The sequence below is a fragment of the Sebastes umbrosus genome, chromosome 8 (genome assembly GCF_015220745.1).
Source record: "Sebastes umbrosus isolate fSebUmb1 chromosome 8, fSebUmb1.pri, whole genome shotgun sequence".
Classification (NCBI taxonomy): domain Eukaryota; kingdom Metazoa; phylum Chordata; class Actinopteri; order Perciformes; family Sebastidae; genus Sebastes; species Sebastes umbrosus.
In genome coordinates this window covers 27,333,882-27,345,651 of record NC_051276.1, presented here as the reverse complement: position 1 = coordinate 27,345,651, position 11,770 = coordinate 27,333,882, and the positions used below count along the sequence as shown (strand labels likewise).

General features: G+C 41.9%; 1 protein-coding gene across 1 annotated transcript in view; it reads right to left on the bottom strand.

Annotated features, from left to right (window-relative positions):
• Window positions 1-4,521: 4,521 nt before the first annotated feature.
• Window positions 4,522-11,770, bottom strand: part of nf2a (neurofibromin 2a (merlin)) — a 32,413-nt gene continuing 25,164 nt past the window's right edge. Inside the window, exons 14-16 of the mRNA XM_037778100.1 lie at window positions 10,977-11,095; window positions 10,073-10,232; window positions 4,522-6,304 (exon numbers count right to left, since the gene is read on the bottom strand). Coding sequence (XP_037634028.1) covers window positions 6,254-6,304; window positions 10,073-10,232; window positions 10,977-11,095 — 330 coding nt within the window. The 3' untranslated portion in view covers window positions 4,522-6,253. The remainder of the gene's footprint in view (window positions 6,305-10,072; window positions 10,233-10,976; window positions 11,096-11,770) is intronic.

The window sequence follows — 11,770 nt, the reverse complement described above, 5'->3', positions numbered from 1 at the left end:
TTGATTTCTAAGGCAAGTGTGGCTCTTGACACAGTTTAAAGATTGAACATCAAAGCGAAGCTGCAGAGGACTCTGGACATTATCTACATTTCTATCCTATAAACTCTATAGGATTTAAATACCTCTATAGTAAAGAGGTATTTAAATCCATGCAGTTGAGGTTACAGATAAGGCTCAAAATATCTTAAGACGTATAGCAGAAGTGTACGGCCTTCTTTATCCACATCAAAGTAGTTCAACAGGTGGAGTTGGCACTTAGGGAAAGAACGGGGTCACACAGAGGACAACCTTTATGGAGCAAACTCCTTCAGGGAAAAGCAGGCTGGACGAAATACGGGAGGGAGCACCGAGGTGGGTTGCTCCTCAGGCAAAACAGTCAGTGGATGAATTGTAAATGTGAAGCATGAAAGATGCTGGAGGGAGATTTGTGGTAAGGAGCAAGTCGGATTCCATTCGTGATGTGCTAGCTGTGATTTTAGCACATCTTAGGTTACGTCCATTTAAATATATCCAAATCACCCCACCAGAATGTCAGTCCATAGACAGGTGAAATCTCTTCCTGTCCTTTCTGTTCAGTTCTACAGTTTGTCCAAGCACGATATAACATAAATCATCTACCAGCAGAAATTGAGAGCAAATGGTTAGAATGTGAATATATTGTATTTGTCCAGTGTTAAAAGGACTAAAGGATTTCTGAGCCGGCATATTTTAGGACAGGTATGGGTGGGAAGAGATTAGCACATGGGAGTAGATTTAGGAAGCAGTTGATAAGCCCACAGGAAATAGCAAGAACCACCATAGCTGCTGCAGATAAAACACACAATAGCTGGTTAAGTCTGTGGAGCTCACGATGCCAAGGGAGGACACAGTCGATGAGGCATGTGAAAGGAAACACAAGGTGGTGTCAGAGATGGAGCGCTGGGGATGGAAAGTTAGGGTGTGATAAAAAAAAGTTGGTTGCAAAGTTGATCTTGAACTTACATTACGTAAATTACTACTAATGTAAATTGGCCATTTGTGAGCAGAGTTTAACATGAGTAGTGGCAACAATGGAAGGTAATAATTGTGACTAAAGCTCTATTTACTACTACTGCAGTGCCAACTGCAATGCAACAAACAAACGCTGCTGATGCCTAGCGTTTGTTTGCAGCATTGCAGTTGGCACTGCAGTAGTTTGCTCAGGTTGAAAATAGAGCTGGATCTAAAGTGACAATTTCAGCTGAGAGTTGTGCATTATATACTGTACACTTTTCTCAGCTTTTCCATTTCTCCTTTTCTCAACAATGAAATAATACGATGTTCAAAACACTGGCTGTGAATACTGTACCCTCTGTGTGGTTTAGCTGAACAATATAGAGAATATTAAGACTTTTAGTAATGATTTGTTAATACTGGCAAGTAGAGAGACCTGAGGTAGACGTGACAAAATTGTTACGCATTGTTGCAAGAACAGCTTGTGGTTAAAACGTCTGTTAACTTTAGTTTAAAGGGGACCTATTATGCTTTTGTGCTTTTTCCCTTTCCTTTAGTGTGTTAAATAGTTTTTTTTGTGCATGTAAAAGGTCTGCAAAGTTACTCTCCCCCACAGAAACACTGCTCCTGAACTGCCTGAAACGGCTTGCTTGAAGTCCCGCCTTTTCTTCCGTAACGTGGTGATGTCACCAAGTAACACATTTGCATAACGGCTAGTTTGGCAGGCCCGCAGGAGCGGAGTCTGAGGGGTTTGGTTCGATTGACCAATGACAATAGAGTGGGCCAGCTGACCAATCAATCAGCTTTTCAGGACGGGGGGGCAGGAGCTCAAACAGAGCGTGTCAGACAGAGGGTGAAAAGAGGTGCTGCAGCACAGCCGGAATGAGAAAAGTAAAGGGTTTTTTGAACATTAAAGCATGTAAACATGTTCTAGTAGAAACCCTAAATACAAGAATGCACCTGAAAATAAGCACAATAGGTCCTAAAAAGACTATTTATTTAGCCAATTATTGGACCTAATATTGTAGTTATTTTGTACAAGTAGGCCTACAGACTTAGTGCATGTACACATGTACCCTGCCTACAATGGCCTTGTAAATATACCAATGCTGCATCCTGTAAGTAAGACCAACTTCAACATTAATGTTGGTAACCATGGTAACACATAAGTAGGCTGAAGACAGTCGGTGATGCATGTGTGTGTGCTGTTATGCTATGCCATGTAGCCTACTTTGGCACTTCCACATTAAAGCAAGTAAGAGATTGTGGTCATTAACATGTCTTCTATTGAACTCTGGTATCACCATTAAACAGTCAAAGAAATGGCATACTTGGCTAAAACTCAGTGAACAGCTATAGAGGACGCTTTCACTATAATAGCATCACACTCAGGGATGTATACCACAATATAAAGGTTCTTTATGTATACCATAATAGTGTCTGTTTGACAGCAGGCAGGTCAGTCTAGAAATACCATGACAGGCCGAGTCAGTGGCCGGTCCAGTGGGTGATAAGCTAGGCATATGGGTTCAGCCAAGGAACGCTGTTCATTAAAATAATGTTTAATGCATGTACCTACAGAAAAGTAGTGCAATGTTTCTATTTCAAATCATAATTTAAAGAAAGATTGACATTTATTAGGTGGCTACAATGAAGCCATCGTGCCCTCACTTCCACGCCATTAAAGTTTAAAGGTACCACCTCCTTATATCTGCGCAGTCAAACGTGAAAAAAGGAGATTTTATTGGCTATTGTACTAAGCCAATAAAACTGCTACTGTATCATTCTTTTGACGGCTCTGAATGGAGACTCAACCTGGATTATGACACAAGGGTTTTTCCTTCCTATTGTGTGTGCTTGTTCTATATTCAAGCCCCTGGCAGGTGCTGTACAGTCGCCGTCAACTCCCCTCACCCTGCAGCGAACGGAGAACCTTTTCCAATCTGCTGCAAGGCGAGTGTGTTTGTGTGTACGCCGGTGTGTGCGGGTGTGACGTCAACTGTGATCCCTTGAGAATGGATAAATGACAAAAGATGTGTTTCTTCCCGTCTCATCCTCTCCCCTGTTTTCAGAAGACAGGCAGAGGCGGCAATGACGCAGAATCTGTGTGTCTGTTTGGTTCGCCTGATGCCCCCACAGATCCTCCACCCCGGTCTCTGAGCGCCGGGCCCCGAGGGAGAGTTGGCTCCTGAAGACGCCTCTTTTTGTCACATCACTGACAAGCCAAAGGTGGCCAATCTCCAACTGCCCAGAGGTGACAGCGCCGTGGAGAAGCCCCCTGACCTCGGCGCCACTCACCCTGCCAGAGGGCTGTCAGTCTCAGGGACCTAACACCACGGGAAAGGGACTCACATTAAAGGGTTAACACACCCCACTCGCCCACACATCCGTAAGCACACACACAAAGACCTTGTCACTCAAGCAAACACGGTATGTGATCTGACACAAGATGGAGGGTGCTTACGTAACACTTGAATCATTTCAAAGGTGTAATTGGATGTCTATTTGGGTCGGGTGGAAGAGGCTCTTGGCACTATCAAAGCTGACATTCATCAAAGTCTGCCAAAATAACACAACGTTATTTCTGGGGAAAAAAACTCAAACATACAAAAAAAATCAGACCTGATATTCATTTATTTTACAAAACATACATATCTGGTACAATGTTTCTGTGAAAATGTATATCTAGTAATAAAAGGTACTGTAACTTCACCCAGTTTCATTTTAAATACTGCTTACTATCCTTTTTAAATGCAGTCAAGAAGAATTTAATACATATTTTCTTCACATTATAATTCCCAAAAATAAATTGCTTTCAGAGGGAAAGAGCACATTAATTCAAAAAGACACATTAATTCAAAATAGATGCTAATTCATGTTTCGAAAAAGTGGTTGTCTTCACAAAAAAAAAAAAAAAGCTGAGATAGACGATAGCTCACATCTAAGAATCACAGTTCCTTCATCCAGTTTGGATTCTCAGAACAACCTACAAATGATCGTCTCTTCACTTTTGAGAGCAGAGAATAGTGCACTCGCTGCCTTGCGTTAAGAACATCCTAATCAGGTGTTCGACTGATTGAGGCAGCCAGAGATATGTAACATGACTTCTCTGTGTATACAAGATGTAAAAGCAAAAAGTTGCATAAAGGCAAAAACATGGACACAAATTCTGAGATTTAAAAAACACTGCTCACACAATATAACCAATACAAATTACTTATACTTATAAACAAGCGGCAACCTCCGGTGCTGAGAAATGAAGCCACAGCGGAAGTGCCAAAAACTGCAGTTCCTCAAATGGCCACTTGAGGCTGGCTCCAAAAGGGAGTCAATCCGCATAGACCTCCGTGTTAAAATGCCCAACTTTACAGCAGAAATAAACATGTTTACAGCCTGGTACAAAAAACAGTTTTGGTCTCCGTAGCTAATTTTCCCATTCATGACAACTGTACAGGGTGAATTTTTATATAACTCACCTGTTTAAATTATATTAAAGGAACAGTGTGAAACATTTCGGGGGAACTATTAGCAGAAATGGAATATAATATTCATGTTTTTATTAGTGTATAATCACCTGAAACAAAAAATAGTTTGTGTTTCTGTTAGCTTAGAATGAGCCCTTCATATCTACATAAGGAGCGGGTCCTCTTCATGGAGTCAGCCATGCTGCTCCGACGTGTTTTTACAGTAGCCCAGAACGGACAAACTTAACACTCATGTTTTTACGTGACCTGAAGTCCGCTGTTGTTCTCTGACACACTTGTGCGGTAACGTGAGCAGCAGAGAACTGTGCTATCACCAGCTGCCGTCTGACTATCGTTGCTCCTAGTAGTGTATAAGTAGTGTTATTATGGTAAGGATGGCCTCTGAGGCCAACAGCGTTACCACGGTTTTACACACAGCGGCTAACGTTACAGCAGTCTTGGAAAGGGAGGGGTGAGCGGAGGGGTACTCGGTTGGTTGCAATCTGCAACCACACCACTAGCAGCCGCAGTTAGCAACGTACGTGCTAACTGACCATCGGCTGTAGTCGTTGTGGTGTGTTCAAGTGCAACTTGAGGCGACGCAACAGTTGTCCTTCATCGCCGCTAGTTCTTTGATGTTGGGTTGGTGTGTCTGTGCCATAAGGCTTAAAGTTCGGCATAATTTAGGGCGTGGCCGCTTTGAGTGACAGGTGGGTGCCGTCTCAGGTCGCTAGCTGCTAGCAGTCTGCTCTGCTGCGTCACGCCTCAGCTCCACTGACAATCCACCTCTGTGGATTAGCCGGGAGTTAGGCTGTGTCGTCACTGCCAAGATGGCAACGGCCTTAGCCACCCGCTTTGAGCTTCACAACGGCTCTTCCAACACCCATGGGTGAGGTCACGGAGAATACGTCTATATTTTATACAGTCTACGGTTATAAATCACAGAAGTGGATTTTTGTGTAGAGAACATTAATACCCACCACAGCCCATCAACTCCCACTATTAGAAATAAATGGCTGTTTAAATGTATTATGCAAAGAAATGCCCTGTTTTTGCTGCTTGAACATTCAATTTTTCATTATAAAAAAATCCATTGAAACAAGAAAACTAAGGCAGCATAAAGTTATTAAGTAAAGAAAGAATATATTATATGGAGGGATTTGTTGGCATTATGAATCAAATGGGCAGTCTAGGTGGGCTATAGCCACTAAATATCAAATATTTGAGTCAGGGTAAGGGTAAACTATCAGCCATATAATCACTTAATTCTCTTGTTCAACTTTATCCCTTAGTGGTTTACTTCTGTTTGAATTTCAAAACAGTAAGGCAGTGAAATAATGTAGGTCACCCCATTTGGACATGATATAATAACCATTCTAAACTCCACAAATACTGTCTCATTAGAGCCACAGTGGAACCGGAGCAGTCAAAGACCATTTCTATTTCTTTATGCATCGTCTACCTTTGTTCTTTGACATTAATAAATCCCACACACACAAATTCCCCTTTCGAAATATTCACAGAGAATGTGCTGTATTTCACACACTCTTACTGTAAACACACACTCAAATGTTTTTTATGAATCCCAGATTTAGTGCAGGAGCATTATGCATCCTTGTTTGTGCGTACACAACATATGAGGCCCCTGGAGTTGGTGCAGATGAAGGCAGTGGTCGTTTTCTTTGTGTGTTCATAGTGGTTTCCCAGGAAGTGGAGCATAAGGTCTTGGTAGTGAGGCCAATCATTTAAACTGACCAGGAATGTAGAATCAGGAGGCTCTTTGCAGTTGTGCATTCTCACCTTTACAGGTATGTAGATTAAAGTTCCTCAAAGAAGGCCACCCTGGACTTGGTGCTCTGTAGTGTCAGCTGTGGAGGAGACAGACCAGATAAGGATGTTTTGTCTGTGGTGGAAGTAAACAAGTACAGAATACACTGCAGTACAGCGAGCAAGCAAGCAAAATAAGTAACCAAATGGCAATCCTTGCAGGAGACTAATGTCACTGAAATCACCACCTGCCCAGCTGCCCTTTCCCTCAACCTTTATGCCAGATCCAATCACGCTATGTATTTCCAATGCAAGCACCATGTATATAAAAATAATACATCCACAGAGCCAAATAAAAGTATGGCTTTTCCTGAAAAAAAAAATATTAGGATGTGAATTAATCATTTAAAAAATGTTGGTGGGTCCAACATGAATGTTTTGTTTGTCTCTGTGGAAGATCTCTGACGTTTGGTTCCCACTTCTAACAAGGCTTGTGAGCCAATAGTAAAAGGACGTTGGTATCACGTGGTATCTCTGGGTTGTCAGGTAGTGTGGAAAAAACTGATAAATGGCTGAGATTGATGGTAACTGCATGGCAACGACTTGTTGTGAAATAAATGCAATGGAACGGGGGAGGGAGAATGCATCATCTAATGACTGAATGTTATCAATAGCACCTTTTAAGCAGTTTTGATTCATTCATTTTGTGTATTCCAAATACCACAATATGCTACATTGTGGAAACATAATGGACCAAACCTTTTTGACTGCGGTTAGTTTAGCTGCAGTTCTAATGAAGAAGTACACACACGCGTGTTTAATCCAGTCTCTCCTCTGATGAACACCAGAGTAGATTTAAAAAAAGGCTCTAGAAACCACAGTACATTCAAAACACGTGATTTGACTTGTTTCCCTCGACTAATCAAAAGACTAAGTGATCATAAGGAGAGGATAATTGGAGAGCCGGTACATCATTGTGTGTTTACTGAAAACATCCCCCCTAGGTTATTCAGTTTTTAATGGAATTTCTGATGGTATGAGAAGATATGCAGCGTTTTATACTGAAACAAAAATCAGAGTTTACAACAAAAAAGAAATCTGTAGGTCTTTCAAACTCTCCATTACTGCAGAGACAATCAGGGAGAGCGGGATGGGAAAAAACATCAATGCCGGTCAGAGAAAGCACTGTTAATTGTTTTTCTCTCCAGGTTTAAATGAGCTGGTGATGGATTAATTCAGGCCACCGACTGTGCCTTTAACCCCTTCGGCGCAAGCTCAGCGTTAGCTCATCTAATACAGCATAAGTGAGCACTACTTCAAATTGACTGGGCAAACTTTTTCCCCTCAACATCTGTAGGGCGAAGGGAATTAAGGCGGCTGCCAGAGTAAATATTAGAGCGGGGATGATGGAGGACAGTTTGGGAAATCCAGGTTATTTCTGGGGAATGTGTACACGGAGGGACTTAAGCAAATCCAAACAGATAATGTGTGGGAACGGGATGGATTTGCAGCATAATGTTTACAGATCACCTTCTATTGTCCCGGCTGACAGACTGAACTATACTTGTGAGCGTGAAAGTGTGTGTCTAACTCTGCGGCATTGTACTCCACACTGCCCGCAGTCTCCATGCTGGAAAGAGCAAGAACTCCTTATTGAATGTCTCAGGTATTAATATTGTGAATGCCACAACAACAAGCTATTTCCAGAGATGAAGTCCTTCTATATGTTGTTTTTCGATAAGCAGTAGAGCACAACCCAAATCGTTGACCTCCTTTGTGTACAGTCTGGATGGACCGCCACATGTAAAAGAAAAAAGAAGCAGTTCCTCTCTGTGAAACTTCACACAGAATCACTGCAGCTCTGGCGCTGTGATTCAGGTGTTAAGAATGAGCCCTCCTGGCAGGCCCGGTGCTAACAGAGCAGAACCTGTGGCCCGGTAAGAGTGCAAAGGCGCTGGGCTGTGTTAAGGGGCCATTCATTAATCATCCAGAGCGGGGAGAGGGGGAGAGTCTGGATGGAGCAAACTTTGCCCGGGGGTGCAGCCGCTCCTGATGCTTCTGGCTCAGACATCTGTGCTTTGTTGCACATTCCCTCTGCTCTTCTTTTCCCCCTTCATCTTGTCCCTCTCTGGTTGCCAACTTCATAGTACATTCTTAACACTTCTCCGTGACTCAGCCTCCTTCAAACTCCTCATCCTTTGAACATTTTTTTGGTCAACCTCAGCCTCCTCAAAAACTTCTCGTCTCTTTTGGCAAAGCTGACTTCGCTTCCTCACCAACTCAGTCTCAGGCAGTTCGTGAAATAGTCACGAAATTTAACCTATTTGATTTGTGTACATAGACACAAATTTTCCTTTTTTTTCGGGACACTAAGTAAGACTTTCAACAACGTATTTTTGTGCGTTTTCCTACAAATGTCCAGCAACACGTGTCAATTTCCCTCTTAGTAATTAAAATAACTTTCCGAAGAAAATCTGTTTTCCCTTTACCCAAGCGAGCTGGGTCATATGTGACTATTTCAACTACTGTGCGACTGGCGTGTCTTTGCTCTTGATTCCTCTTCCCTTCAACTCTCGTGTGCCCGTCTGTCCGTTCCCTCACGAGCAAGATGAATGCCCCTCGCCTCTGGTTCAATTAAACCAACACTTTTAACTTAGCTCCTTCCCCCCCTGCATGCCAAAGGTGCCCCCATCCATCCAGATGACTAATCACCAAGCAAAAATCAATTAGTGCTCCCTTAACAAGTGTATTTTAAAGAGGGAGACAAGAAGGGAGGAGGGTCTGGGCTTTTTTTTTATTACACAATGTGCTGAGAGCACAGCTCCAAATTTTCATTTGATACTTTCATTGAAATAACAGAGATACTGGAGTGGGAAGATAAAGGAGAATGAGTCTAATCTGCCAGTTCATCAGAGGACAGCGGAAATATAATCCACTTTTTATAACAATTCCGTTGCCTCTGACCAATCAATTTGGGAATATCCCTCAAGCTGAACGAGACTGTCACTTCTTTTGTGTCATTTCATATCGCCGAGCCTGGCACTTGGGCATGAAATACTGTAGCTGTTCTTACTGATGGAGTCGACATACTAAAACACAGATTTCCCTCTCGGTTGACCTGTGAGATCTTTTTAAAAATATACTTAAGGCCGGTAATGACTGTGCACTTTTAGAAGCTCCGTCAGAGAAGAAACTTTAGGCTGGAAAATTAACCCAGGGGCCAAGTGGAGACTGCTGCTATTAAGTGATGCCCTGAGAATCAATACCCCGTCTTGAAATAATACGAAGGTTAGGCCTGGGTGCTGTATGATCATAGTTTTGATAAATACTTATCCTCGGAAGATTATGCCAGATCAGTATTAAGACCTCATTTACACTTCATTTCTTCATGACTCTCCAGCTGATCGGACAGCTGTTGAACAGCTAAAAAATCAACTTGTAAATGTAACTAAGATGCTTTAGGCGTGTGCATGAATCCCTATCAGACAATTTAAAGCTACGCTAGAAGCACAAGAGTGCGGAGAGAGTTATTTGTAAAGTTTTTTGACAGCTGCATCAATTTGTTTTTCCAAATTTCAGCATAATTTGGGTCAGATCTGTGATTGAGTATTGACGTAGTCGAATCAGTTCATCTTCAAACACAAATCTGTTAAGGTGTAGATGTAATTAGATTTCTGTTCAGCTGCCAAAGACCTATTGGGAGATTGTGTGCATGTATACAAAGTGCTAAGATAACTACAAATGTTTGACACAAGTGTGAATACATGAAGTATGAGAATTGGTAGAATCATGCCTGTGTATTTTAGTGTACATTGTGTTACAATGTGTGTTATGTGTCCAGCATGCAAGCAGAGCTGATGGCTACATACCTTTTTAAAGTTGCTGTGCTTGCTGGTCCCCTGCTCGGTGTTCTGGTTGTGGATGATGTCCAGAGGAGTCTCCCTCTCTTTCATCTTCAGACTCTCGATCTCTGTCTTCAGCTCATTCAGCTGCTCCTGCAGGTGCTTGCTCTTCTCCATGTACTCCACCCTAAACATGATCAAATAGCAAGTTGGGAGACAGTTTGGTCATTGGACTTTTTTCATATCCATTATATGGCAACAATGGGTATCCTTGTTTTACTCCTCTTAATAGGGGAACAAACATTGAGATATAACCATTTTTATAATCTAGAAGCTTATACTGTTATCAAAATCAAAATTAACGCGATAATAAAATAAATAAAATAAAATCTGACCAGTCAACTTTCTTGTGGTGCCACAATTTATTTAATTTCTTATGCATCTCTTAATTCCATCGCAGTCTTTCTTTCTCTTATCAACAGTTTCCCACCAAACCTGGACACTCTGCTCACTTGCCTTTATTTTAAAAAGCTAATTACATTACATCAAAGACCCAGATAATTTATTCAACTGCACAGCCAGGGTCATACTTGTCTAAGTGTAGTTTTTCCTGTCGACAATCACTGACACCAAGAGCTAGAGAAAAAAAAAAAGCTTGTGATATCAGTGACAGCTAATGCTGAGGGTCAACTGCTGACCTGAACTCCTGAATCAAAATGTGCATAATAAAAAGTGACGGTGCTCCTCCTCAAAGTACAATCCTGAATTGAGTCAGATCTTTTTCAAACACATTTTAGTGTATTTTAAAAAAGACTCTAAAATAGATATTCATCAGATAACCAATCCTTTCTGCTGAATAACAATTCAATAACATTTTTCTCTGAGGCCAAAAATATCAGGCAGCATCAGCAGAGTGAGGCCGGCCACTCACTTCTCCTTCTCGATCTCCATGGAGAGGCGTTTCATGTCGGTATCTTTAAAGTCAAAGCTGAGGTTCTCCCTGCTGAAGCTCAGGTCGGGAGGCATGCTGTCAGATGGCAGTCCAGGGGACTAGGAGGAGAGATGGAGAGAGAGAGAGATTAGAGGAGAGGAGGCGATGTAGACGAATTGACAGAAAAAAAAGAAAGAAAATGGAGCAGAATAAAGAAGAAGTGGGCGTAATGGAGAAAGAAAAGGACAGAGGAAAAGATACATATACTGTTTAAAGGAGGAGATAAAATAAAGTTGAAGGTGACAGTCATATAGAGAGTGCATGGAAAAGACATATAGGACACCATGTAGATGGAGAGAAGAGTTAGGAAGGAGAAAGGGGTAAATAAGATGACCTCTTTGATGGTCACAGACCATGAACACACACATATATATATGCTTTTAGATCCTGACCAGATGTGTGAAATGCATTGGCCACATGTCACGTCAGGAGCAGGCTGGATAAGAAGTGGACCTAATACACAATATAAATGTAAATCCATTGGTCGGCGTGAGAATCCAAACTACAGGCTGGACATGTTCGATATGTGAGCAGAGAAGGCAATCTGGCCATGTCCGGAGGAGATAGGAATGGAAACTAATGTGTACTCGTTTGTGTGTTTGTGTGTGTGTTTAGATGCGTTTTCATGCATGAGCTGATAACTGTATAAAGGAGTTCCGGTGGCAGCGTCTCTTTTGTATGCATGTATGTATGTGTGTGTGTTTAGGCTCTTCATTCATAAGCGTACAAGCGAG